Here is a 13,233-nt window from a genome sequence, read left to right on the forward strand (position 1 = left end):
TATGACAGATTATTTAGCAAGAATATTTTTATCGTGAATTAAAATGTTCCCAGAGTGAAGGTCATACTAGTCACCATTTTTGTGTCCTACCCACAAAACTTACATTTATAATCCCTGTCTCAATTTATTCCTCACAATCCTACCAAGAAAAACTTAAGAACTCAGAATCGTAACATTAGCCAAAAATTCATCTAAATACCAAGGTTGGCAATGACTCCCTTGAAAACACTTGAAACACCACCTCTGTGGCTCTAGTTTCTCAATTCACTATACCTTTTAAAGTGTGTCTGCTCTTCATCTTTATCAAAACTTAGTAAGGCATTCCTCCCACAATTAACTTTGTAAAGACAGGATTGTTAAACTTTTGGAGCTTTGTTCATTTCCATTTTATCAGGATGTACACTCAGGCACTCAGTTTTTAGTCAGATGGAAAACTGTTTTCACCTTTCCTTTTCAGTCATTTGATGCTTTAAACAAATGTATGCTAGATTTTAAATTTCTTAAAATCCTTGAGCATTCCAGTAACATTTCCTTTGGCTTTTCATTACGATGTTCTTTATAAGCAGTTTTAGATTCTGCAAAATTCAGTTTTATACACTATTTTGCACTTGCCAAGTCTTTTAAAACACTTTCCAAAGCAATTTTTATATAAATCTGCATTTTTTCCTCTAGGTTTATTAAGACCCCAACCTTTCCAAATTACTCCATTTTTAAAGAGTACCGTTAAACCCTTTAGTTATGGTTTTCAACTATTTCACCAAGCAGTTACTAAGTGTAACTCTTCAAACAAAACATGTTTTCCCATTTTTTTTTTTTTAACCTAGGAGCACTTACTTAAAGTTGTACTGGTTTTTATTTTTTGATGAAAAATTTACTGTTTTCTGTCATTTGAAACTTAATATTTGCATTAAAAATGCATGCTTCATTTTGGATTTCCTAAATTTTCCATTATCCAACACCTAATTTTCCCCTTATTATGATTTATACTGTTAATTTAAAAAGACAGAGAAATGTAAAATTTTGCAGTAATAAGGCAAACACTGTTTTGCAGGCATCTCATTTTATTAACTTAGATTTTCAAAGAGGGATTAAATTTATTATTTAGTGTAACAGACACAACTTGCACTAGTTTCAAGTAACATGTTTAATTCTTATACATTATATTCAAAGACCCAAAGGAAATTTTAGAGTACGAAATTCACCTCCAGACAAGTTTGATTAATAGTTTCAGTGAACAATATATGTAACTTAGCACTACTATCATACGGAAAAACACTATTTCATGCAAATTTTTACTGTGAAAATTTTAACATCAAGTTTAAGCAGGCAACTGCTATCTTTCAATTAACAAGTATGAAATTACTTTTACTAATTGCTTTCCCTTCAGAGTCAAAATTCATGGAGAGAAAGTTAATACCCTTCCCTGCAAAACCAGTGTTTTTCTTTTAATAATACTCAGGTAACAGAAAAAAGTGGCATTTTAACTTTGCCTTTGCAAACAAAGATTGGTACAAAAACAGTGATACTTTTAATATCTGCTTCGCTCTCCTCTCTCCGATCGGCTTCCCCCATGACCCTCTCTTGAAGCCCCACAACTTGAGCTACTATATGATTCACGAGAAGCAGGATATACCCTATCCACAGTAGATGGAAGCCCTCGTTCATGTCTACCACTACGCTCACGACCACTTGAGTAGATATCACTTCGGATGCTTGAATAACTTTCTCGGCTTTCACCATATACATCCCGAGTACTGCTATAATCATCATAGCGACTGCTTCCCCCGTAAGTCAGAGGGGGTCCTCTTGCAGGTGGTGCACCACGTGAGCTACCTGCAGGGTTAACAGTCAAATATCAAAACTTAAACCTACGTAAAAGAAATTTTAGTATACCAAATAATTCTAGTTTAAATATCTGAAATAAAATGCTTTTATCTGCTTCATCAAGTATACTATGGTAGCAGAGGTTTTAGATTTAAGAGAAATATCAAGAGTGTTATTTTGTAGTTCAATTAAGTTTATTTTAAATATTCAGCCATTTTTCTAAAGAATGGGCTGAAATTCAGACTTTACACTATTCATCATTAATCCTGTTAAAATTAACCCTCTCCTTGTTATTTAAAAATGATAAAATAATTTTTCCTTAATGAGGTAAAACATTAAGACTATCAATTTATCCTTAATAGAAATTTAACAATTTAAATAAGAGCTGCTGAGAAACAATGCAAAGATCTTCTAACTATAGCCAAAAGGCCATAGCAGACAGTGTTCCTTTAGTAAGTAAAATTTCAATAAAAACAACATCTGGCCTATTAAGTATAACTGAACTCTTACCATAACTTTCATACAAATCTCTGTAAGAGCCTCCACTCAGATGTCCAGGATAGTCTCTATCACGGCCCCCACCATAGGCATCACGAACACTGGTTTTTTAAAATAATATTATCAGTGTTAGAATTAACAATTACAAAGGTCTATTTGATAAAAATAGAAAATTTTAGAATACCTGTATCCAGTAGAGTAATGTTCACCCCGAGAACCAGAACGGCCATAATCACGGTAGGTGTAGTCTCTAACTAGTGGAGCATAAACCTTGCTGTCTCGGGAACTTGGATAATCTCTGCCTGAATAACTTTAATAAAGCAGGAAATTATATAAACAAAGAAAAACCATTAACTTCCACACCCAGAATTTACGAAGAATTCATACAAATCAACAAAATACAAAAAAACTCAGTGCAAAAACAGGCAAAGGACTTGGGGCAGCAAACACATGAAAAAATGTTAAGGAAATGCAAGTAAAAATCACCATGAATTCCACTTTACATGCAACAGTTTGGCAAAAATAAAAACAAAAACCAAACAAAGCAGAAGTTGGGAAACCAAGTGCTGGTGCACACGTGGAGAAATGAGAACTCCCATACGTTGTGCAAATGTAAAACGGTGTAGTCAACTGTGGCAAACTGTGGGTCCACTCCTCAAAAAGATCAATATATCAGTTTTTCTTTTTTTTTTAGTGTCTTAAATTTCCATTGTTCTAACTCAATCCATTCTTCCCTAGTTTGGAGTACTAAATAGCCCAGTAATTCTACTACTGAGTATGTACCCAAAATAAATGAAAATAAAACAAAAACTTTTATACAAATATTCACAGGGGCACTATTCACAATAGCTAAAGGTAAGCAGCACAAAGGTCCATCAACAGATGAACAAAAACGTGATACGTACATACAATGTACGTAATTCAGCCATAAAAAAGAGAAGTATGGATATATGCCATAATGAAGGCATTACACTAAGTGAAAGCAGCCAGACACAAAAGGTCACACGTTGTATGATTCCATTTGTATAAAATACCTGGAATAGGTATATTTATAAAGATAGAATACAGACTGGTGGTTTCCAGAAAATGGAGGAAAAGTGGAATGGTGAGTAAATGTTTAACCAGCACAGGATTTTCTTTTGGGGTGATGAAAACGTTCTGAAACTACACAGAAGTGGTGGCTGCCCAACACTGTGAATAAAAAAAATTAATGTGCCTGAACTATTCACCTTAAGATGGTTAATTTTATACTGTAAACTTCATAAAACAAGTACCAACTGTGACTTAACAGTCCACATATTTTGTAATTTTCCTTTACCTATCTCTGGTACTGTACCTATCACCTCTTGGTAACATATAGTCATCTCTCCGGTATGACACTGGCTCTCTGCGCAGAGGACCTCCATAATTCTCTCTCCCACGTGATATTGGACCTTTAATTTAAAAATACTTTCATAAGTACTTGAAATTGAAAGAAATGTTTCAAATGAAAAATTCAGAACACTGATTTTTTTTCCTCTGCAGAACAATTTTTAAAAATTATTCCTTCTACGACTCCATGCATATTGTTACCCTAATCTTTAAATGTTATACTTGAATGTTCTCTCTACATAAACACTTAGGCACAATCTTTAAATTATCATCAGTAGATAACACCACTCAACTAGAAATCTGTTATCCTTAATGTCTGACAACCATTTCCACAGCTCATCAAATACAAAATAAAACCAAGTTATCACAATTTATTTTCACAATCTAGTGCCCATTTGTTTTCGACCCTGTTTTTCAACCAAGTATTTTTAAGTCTCAGGATGCTGTTTTGATTGTTCACTTACATATCGTAACACCGTCTAGAATACCTGATTGGTGATAAATAACACAGCAAAGTGTAACTAATCCAATGTCTTAAATAATTATCCTGTCATTTATCAATTCTGATACTGCCTTTGCTACATTACCTCCCCTCTAACATTAAGTTTAAAAATCTGTATGTTCCTATACGAATCATTTCATTCCTTACCTATTCGTCCTTTAAAACTACCTCTCCACTTACATCAAAGCCCACTGTTCTCAAGTTGATTCTGACTCAGAGACCCCACAGGGTTTTCAAGGCTGAAAATCTAATAAAGCAGACTCTCACATCTTTCTGCTGAACCACTGGTAGCTTTGAACTGCCAACCTTTCAGTTAGCAGTTGAGCACTTTAACCACCACACCACCAGGGCTTCTTATATTTCCATGAAAGAAATCATGTTTCTTCCTGCACTGATCAGTTGGTCTCATTTTCCATCTATTGCCAAAGACTTCTAGATACATCAAATACATGTAAATGTACTGTGCCTTTGCTCACTTATAACGTATTTGTTCGTCCTCTTAATTTCTCAAAGCTCAAGACTCAGTTTGAATATTTTTCAGCACATTGCATACTTCATGGTTCCTTCAATCCCAGTATTTCTCACAATATATAAACCAAACATTCATCTGTAGTGAAAAGTCTTTCGTACCGGTTAAGAACTGCTCCAATGAAAAATACTTTCCTGTTTATACTTTACAAATTGCATGTAAAAGTAATGACATAAAACATGTCAACACTTCAAACTTTTTACTAAAGTTCACCAAAAGAAAGAAATACCTATCTTCTCTCAGCTAAGATAATTTACTGATCTTGTCTTACCACACAAACAGATTAATACTGCTGGACTACTAAATACTAAATCACATACATTCTTTCATTTATGCACAAAGTGGAATGTTCAAACTTACATCTCTGTAATGCTGGAAATCTTTGCTTCCACTGCATGTTACCAATACTACTTAAGGGTTCTTTTGAAAACCACTGCATCTCTTTCAAGATATGAAATTTTCTCCCATAAATCACATTCATTACATACTAATTCATTTCTACAGTCCCAGTATTTGCTTATTTTTATTTGCATGCTGATTAATCTGCTGGTAATGTGTGGTCTTCTTGTATGTCAATAACCAAATACTCAGATACATTTTATGAAGAGCAAAACTGGTAGTAAGTTTAAGATTGATTATACCATCTCAAAGATTAAATATGAACAGCAGTGCTGATAAAATCAGAAATCAAAATAAAATTCTCTCATACCCATAAATTACACTGTTAAACTTTTCTAAAACTTTGCTTCTACATTTACTTGCTGCCTTCTCTTCAAACTGAGCTCTTAATTCCTTAAAATTATTGTCATATTTGATTCTATACTACTCACTTCATGCTTATTAAGTTCTCTCCTCAAACAGTGACTCTGCACTATACAGGGACCATTATGTTAGGGTATAGAAGTTTCCACATCCATCTTAGTAATTTACGTGTTCCATAAATTTCACTTAAGTGGCACAGTGGTTGAGAGCTACAGCACGCTATGCCAGCTTACCAGTGCTAACCGAAAAAGTTGGAAGTTTAAATTCAAGAACCACTTCTTGGAAATCCTGTTGGGGCAGTTCTATTCTGTCCTATACGGTCACAATCAGTCAGAATCAACTGGATGGCAATGGGTTTGTTTTTAAGTGCCCTTCTATGATTTTCTCCCAAATTAAAAGTCTGTATCTCAAGCCTTAATTTCTATTATTAAATGGCATCTATACCCACAGAAACCTCCCTTTTCTGCTAAGACAAAATATTTCCTTTTTTTTATATTTAGATTTTGACTATTCCAGGCATTTCTCTTCCAGTGGCTCCTGGAAGAACGAAGTATTACCTTGAATGTCTTGATATATTTGCAATATTCTTAACCCAAAACAATACCTTGGCTCATCAGTATTATCATGATTTTAGCTACTGCAATTTCTAACAACCTTTAGGTTATGATTCTGTAAGTTCTTCCTCTGGAAAAACTTATCGGAGATTAAGAGTGTATCCACTATCTTCTGTATTTAAAACATGATTTTTTTTTAGTAAAGCCCTATCAAGACAATATCAAATAAATGAAAAAATTTTGAATTTAAAGAATTTAAACCAGGTCGTCAAAATACATAGCCCAACAACCTGCCAGGCCAGAATATTCTCAGAGCACACTGAAATTTTCTTAAGTATCCAACATCATTTCTCTGAAACCACGTGAAAAAGAAGGCTAAGAGTCAAAGAATGTTAGAAACTTTTTAAAAGGAATTACACACAAACATGGGCCTAACAAAATGTCTGATTCCAAAGAGTGTGTTAATCACCTACTGCAGCTAAGATTAGAGACTGAAGGATTATTTCCTAATGGTGAATCTGAGAATTTACCCAGTAGAACATAAAGTAACTAAGACAGTAGTCAACCAGTACTCATATGCCTCTCACTTACAAGTTGAATTTAAAATTAAGCATCTATTTAAAATAACTCATTTCTATTAACAAGAAATTTTGATTATTTTTGTTCTCTATTCAGTAGCATTTACCTCGTCCTCCCATCCCACTACTGCTTCGCACTGGGCCAGAAGGAGTAGATCTTTTAGGAGGAGGACCTCCACTTCTTGAAGACGGACCTCTTTTAATTGGAAATGGTCCCCTAGAAGAGCTCATGTTAACAGAATATCCACCATCATCTGTATTTAAAACAAAACCTGTTTTAAGGACCCTTGATATTTTTAGATGTTCAATTTCTGGCTACTGTTTATAAACCCTTACTCAACAATATCGTGATCTTAAGACTTTATAAGAGCCTAAACTAATACGATTTAGTATTTCCATATATGACTTAAGTACACTTCAACATGTTAAAATCAGTGTGGAAAAATCTATAAAAACTCAGTAATTTAAGTGACATCTTGTATCAGTACGAAAAAGGCAGACTGGAGAGGAATTAGGGTTAAGTGGAGAAGCAGAATCCTATCACTTAACTCTAAAATGTAAATACGTTAAACATAAAAATAATTTTTAAACACTCTAGAAGGAAAACTACAATGTTTTATATGTGTTAAGGAAACTTTTTAGAATATCGCACCCACAAAACCAAAATATTAAATTCTTAAAAAAAGGTATTATCTATAAATTAAGAGATGGTTCACATTCTTTTATAATATTAAATCAATAAATTTAGGTTATGCCCAATTCTAGCCTAAATATTAAGCACTAAAAATTACTTTCCACATTCCCAAATCTAAGAATTTTTAGTTTATCCCAACTCTCCAGTATTGTAGAAATAAAGAAAAGGTGCACACTCTCATATACCTCGGAGTATAAGATAAATTCCCCAATGCCAACTTAGTGCCAAAGAAAAGAATCTATGTATACAGCTTAGAGTAGACTCTGAAACACTTCCTTAATGAAATCACACATCTGATTATGAAATTTGGAAGCTAAATGCTTTATTTTTGAAGTCTGCTTAATAGACCAAATAATGTTTGTGACATGGCTATGTTTCAAAATTAAAAAAAAAAACAACAACCCTGCCTATTGCATTGAAAAAAAGGCTTCTAAAAATAGTCAACATAGTAACTCATTTTCAATATCCCATCCCTCTCCTCCTAAAATAGTTTTCAGCCTCCCCCGCAGTCAGAAACAACTTTGATAATCAAAAGAAAGCTCTAAATTCTTTATAGAAATTTCCTTAAAGAAAAATCCACATCTAGAAAAATTCCCTATACCAAAACAATTAAAGTAAATTTGCAGATTTTAGGATGTGTACACACAGAAAACAAACACTGCAAGGTCAATCCTAACACATGAACACTATCTCCAAATTCTATTACTATTTTGAGCAATTTTTATTTCTTATTGTGTGATTTTTTTCAACATTCCTTATAATTTTTAAGGCTTATTCTCAGAAAACTGACGTTCTTAGCATCAAAAAAGAAAAACTCCAATGTCAGATCAACAGAACTGAGTTAAGGTAAGAAAAAAATGCTGCAATGAGTGAAGACTGAGTAGTCAATAAGCAATGATATATAAGAAACTGCATTTTTAAATACATGCTATTTCATTAAAAAGTGACAATTCTTCTGCACGTTATCTTTCGTTCTTATAATTCTTAGCACTTAGAAATAACTTCATTTATTTTCAACAATGTTAATTACTCATCCAGCAAGTATCACAGCAGTGTACTCTGCACTTAAAAGATTTAAAAAACAGATTTCTATACATTCAAACTTACTGTTTTTCAGTACTATGCCTCCATTCTTATATTTTAAAACATTACCCAAGCGTCCTCCACGTGAAGGATACCCTCTTGCTCCTCCACTTCCTCCTCTTCCACATCTCAGACTTCTCGGCGGGCCCCTGCTCCTTGGAAGTGGTGGCCTACGCCTACCACCACTTTCAAAAGACGGTTTGTTGGCTTGCTCTACTTTGATTGTTTTTCCATCCAAAGACTAAAGTGATTAAGTATATTATGAATAACGTTAAGTCAAATTTAATTTAAACAAGCAAACAAATGTTATAATCGCTTATCATAATTGTAAACAAGTTCAAGATTGTTTTTTTCCCCAAAGCAAAGCACTGTGCTTGCCACAGTACCAAATGTGAGGCATTTAGTATCTGCCTTCCACTAAGTCATCCAATACAAAAATACACGCAACTATTGAAATTCCTTAAAGGTTCTCCAGTATTTAGAACAAAAAAAAAATACTACTAACACTTCATATATACAATGGGAAAGCTGGCATCTCCATTTCTACAATATACAATTCATTTCCCTTTTGTATTCCCATTTAAAATTTTCAGTGTCCCAGTGGTATCTGAGAAGCCCTGGAGGTGCAGTGGTTAAGACCTTAGCTGCTAACCAGAAAGTTGGCAGTTCGAATCCACCAGCTGCTCCTTAAAAATCGTATACAGCAGTTCTACTCTGTCCTGCACGGTTGCTATGAGTCAGAGTTGACTGACAGCAACAAGTTTTTTTTTTTTTTTTTTTGGCAAGGTTATCTGAAGAATATGTAATTTAGAAAATAAACTCTTCAAAGCAATTTAACGTTAATTTTATTTCTGTATTCTTAATTACTTTTAACTATTATGTCAAAAATTGAGAAAGAAAATTTCCAAGTATGATTCAAGTTCTGTTTTCAGTCTCATTTTAATACTTTTCTTAATTTTTCTCTCTTTAAATGGGACCACTGATTGGTTTAGGATTTTGTTTTGCCTTAGCTGTGTCCCTAAAAAATAGTTTTCTAGTAGAGCGTGTGGTCTAAGTAATCTCAGTACTTCCTAATGGCTTGGCTTTTAAATAGACCAAAGTGATTTTGTAAAAAATGTAATTCAGATGAGAACATGCTCAAGTTGCTTCCTGTTATTTTTGTAGTAAGATCATAAACACCTACCAAGAGCACTGATACAAACTTGAATCTTTCGCCAATTTAATAGCCACAACAGCCAATTATCTACCTCCTTCACGTTCACATGCATATAAAATTTATATATATATATTTTTAACTTGTAGTTGTCTTCTCTTTCACCCTAGATTAAAACTGTCCAAGACTGCCATGTTCAGAACAATTTCTCCAGTTGATTCATCAGAGTCTAACACTTAGTGAACACTCCATAAACCATCTGTTCAAAAAAGGAATTTAATAGTAGTATCTACACAAAAAAACTACATTGCAGTGACTGAAACTTCAAAAAGTCAATTATTATAAAAATTATAAGTCAAACTTTTCTCTATACTCAACACATAACCACTAACCAAATCCAATTTTTAGTTACTAACAAATCTTAAAATGTGAAAACTGGAGACAAGCCCATAAAAAGGCACTGAGTGCTGCTGAGCTATCTACTACAGAAATAAAGGGAGTTACTGTGTAATTCCCACACTAAAACAAATCCTGGAAAAAACTAAACAATCAAAAAAATACAACATACAGTGAGAATTAAATGATACACCTACAATATGAAACAGAAAAGAGTTTAGAAAAAATATATATAACCTAAATTCAACTCTAAAAGGGAAATTATCTGTGGGGCAAACAGACGAAGAGTGACTCTAGAGAAGTCCAGAAAATCAAGACCAAAAAACAACAGTAAGGTTTACTACAGAAAGCTTTTAGTATCATAGAACCATTCAACAGACTGGGTAACACAGGTACAAATGAAGTGAAAGACAGTCCCGAATGGAGTGAGAGCTTGACTGCAATATAAAGACATTTAAGTATTTGATAACGAATCACTGGGAAGTTTGAGACACAGTCACTAGATTTTAAAATTCAGGGCTGACACCATGTGTTTTACTCATTAACACATTAATGAAGCATGCCCTCGATATTACAAAATGAATCACCAAATGTTTTTAAAAATCACTTCAATTACACAATGCAAATACCTTGACAGAAAAGCAAGATTACAGAAACCCGTTACTATCTAATACCCATCTTCATCAATTTGTTCATATCATTTTCTGTCTCCAATACCTACTTTAAAATCAGTTAGATAATAAGTTTTATCTATTTCAATGTTAACTACTGCTCAAATATAACTTATTCCAAGATAATTTTTTCCCAAATAGTGGGAGGAAATCTTCCTTGTTTTTCTAGGCTTTTATGCTACGAAAATACTTCCGTGAATTGCACAGGCATCTTATAAGCGCTAATCTCATCCCTCATATAATTATTTTTTGAAGGAGCTATTTCTTTCAAATTTAAAAATTCTTCAAAAGCTTAAAGCCTACTTACATTTACATCAGAATGTTTAATACAGAAAAACAAGATTGTTTTTGCCTGATATATATATCTTAACCCCCTTCTAATCAAGCCGTCAAGCCTTTAGGTGATAAAAGTTTATTAGAAGAGTGAAAAACAAATAATTTTAGATTTGATGGCATGATGGGACCTTAAAAAATTTTAAGAAAAAGATTTAAAAATACTAATAAATAAGAGACCTAAAACAATGTATTAAAACACTCTTACCTTCCCATTCATGTCTTTGGTAGCAACCTTTGCATCTGCAGGGTTCTCAAAAGTAATAAAGGCAAAGCCTCTGGACTTGTTTGTGTCCCGATCTTTCATTAGAAGAACTGCAATACATGTAAATCTTTTAATTTAATGTAATTACATAAAATCGAATTTTTCTTAACTATCACATGGCTTCGTTAATTTGACCTCATTCACGTAGTATAGTACCAACCACCTGAAAATTACATAACCCCCTCACGTCACACTTTACGTCATTACTGGTATTAAACACAAGTAGTGAGTAACTTCAAAGTCTATCACATCTCCTATTTCATGAGGTATCTCATTAGACATTTATTACTGCATGGTTTTCCTTCTCAGTAGTAACAGATCCTAGGGCAGACCTCTTTACACATAGCAACCAGTGCTTCCCCTATAAAACAAAACCTGAAGTAGCAGTCACTCAAGTTTGAAGAACAGAATATGTACTTTCATTTAGCTATTTGACAAACACATTCCATACCTATGTGCTTTGAATACATACATGTACATAAATTACCTTCTACTATGGGGCCATATTTCTCAAACACAGCTTCAAGAGTCTTTTCGTCGGTCTCTGCATTGAGCCCGCCTATAAACAGCTTCCCAGGCCTATCTGCTTCCACCATTTTGCTGAGAACAATGAAAAAATAAAAATAAGTACATAAATACCAAAAACTAAATAGGCCAAAACAGTAATTTTTAAATTATTTAAAATTCAAATGAAGCACCCTGAACACACTAGTATTTTGTCTTTTTTTCTTTATAGAAAAAATTGGTCATTCCCGTAAACTGCAGATTATAAAGCATCACTTTTTAATAACGTGCCTTATTTCTTAAATCTGAATATAAATTAAAGAAAAATATATGAGCATTTAGATTTTAGAAATCTACCAATAATTACTTTAAGAAATGTATGTAAAATACATTAAAGGGACAAATCATTTACATCAAATTAAAATGATTCCTGCCAAACAAACATTTCGTCACCTGGTGACTAAATATACAAGTTTTTAATTGTGGTACTTAAATATCTTCTCTGTAACTTTTCAAGTATTCTCCTATCACACAGAGAAACCGTTAAAAAAAACGCGCACAAAAAACAAAATGGCGCCTTCGCATTACCGCCGACAAACCTTCCGCGCCTAACCGCCATAATGGGCGGACAAAGCTTTCGCGCTTAACTCGCCACAGTCTGACAGAGACAAAACTCGAAAGTAAAACCATAAAAGGGTAAACGAGTTCAGCAAAAGCTAATTTCTTAGCCACCTTTCGTGTTCCGCACCCCGTGGTACCCCCTACAATTGAACATCTGCATATTTCAAGCCGATTTCCCCCCTCCCCCACCATGTACAAAATCCAGCTGCCTCGACAACACACTCTGAGTGGAACAGAAATTCAAGTACTTTCAAGAAACTAATACCCAGTTCATACATATACACACATATATCTGGAATATAAGTCATACATATGCGTCAACATACAATTTACTCGTATGGCATTTCTTAAAAAAACCTCCCAAAAAAGCCTGAGAGTAATATTAAAGTCACATTTACAGTTCCCCTATTCACCGGAAATGACTTACTTATAGACTACTCCTGAGAAATCAGCTTATCTTTCATAGTTAGAAGCCTGAATTTCTTACCTCATTTCTCCGCTTTCCCGATACCTCCGCTCCACTCTCCAAGCGACCGCTAGCTAAACTAACAGTAAAGACTGATTGCGCAACCAATATAAGGAGGCTGCAGGGCCCGGATGTGACGCAGTTATGAGCCGCAGAGGAAGTAGGGAATGAGGACGACTAGAGCACGGAGGAGGGAGAAAGCGCAGTGGCTGTTTCGGAGGAGTTAAAAGATGGTGGACGGGCTGAGTGTGTTTTTTCCGGCTTTCATTATTTACTTTTTTCCAGTTGTATGCTTGTCTACATTTTAAAGTGATCAGACGTAAAAAGAAACTATTATTAAATAGTTATGCATATTTTATCTCTTTTGTGAATTTTGGCAATATGTTTTATTTCAATGCTGGGGAATGACAATATTAAAAACTGTGCCCC

The 13,233-nt window shown here is 33.9% G+C and overlaps 1 protein-coding gene across 1 annotated transcript; it reads right to left on the reverse strand.

Annotated features, from left to right (window-relative positions):
• Positions 1-1,528: 1,528 nt before the first annotated feature.
• LOC135229082 (RNA-binding motif protein, X chromosome-like) lies at positions 1,529-11,809 on the reverse strand. Its single transcript, XM_064278877.1, has 8 exons — positions 11,701-11,809; positions 11,157-11,263; positions 8,465-8,636; positions 6,726-6,872; positions 3,641-3,755; positions 2,507-2,632; positions 2,335-2,423; positions 1,529-1,833 (listed from the first exon to the last, which is right to left on the reverse strand). Exons 1-8 carry the CDS (start codon positions 11,807-11,809, stop codon positions 1,529-1,531), a joined length of 1,170 nt encoding a protein of 389 aa, XP_064134947.1.
• Positions 11,810-13,233: the final 1,424 nt, after the last annotated feature.

The sequence above is a fragment of the Loxodonta africana genome, chromosome Y (genome assembly GCF_030014295.1).
Source record: "Loxodonta africana isolate mLoxAfr1 chromosome Y, mLoxAfr1.hap2, whole genome shotgun sequence".
Classification (NCBI taxonomy): Eukaryota; Metazoa; Chordata; class Mammalia; order Proboscidea; family Elephantidae; genus Loxodonta; species Loxodonta africana.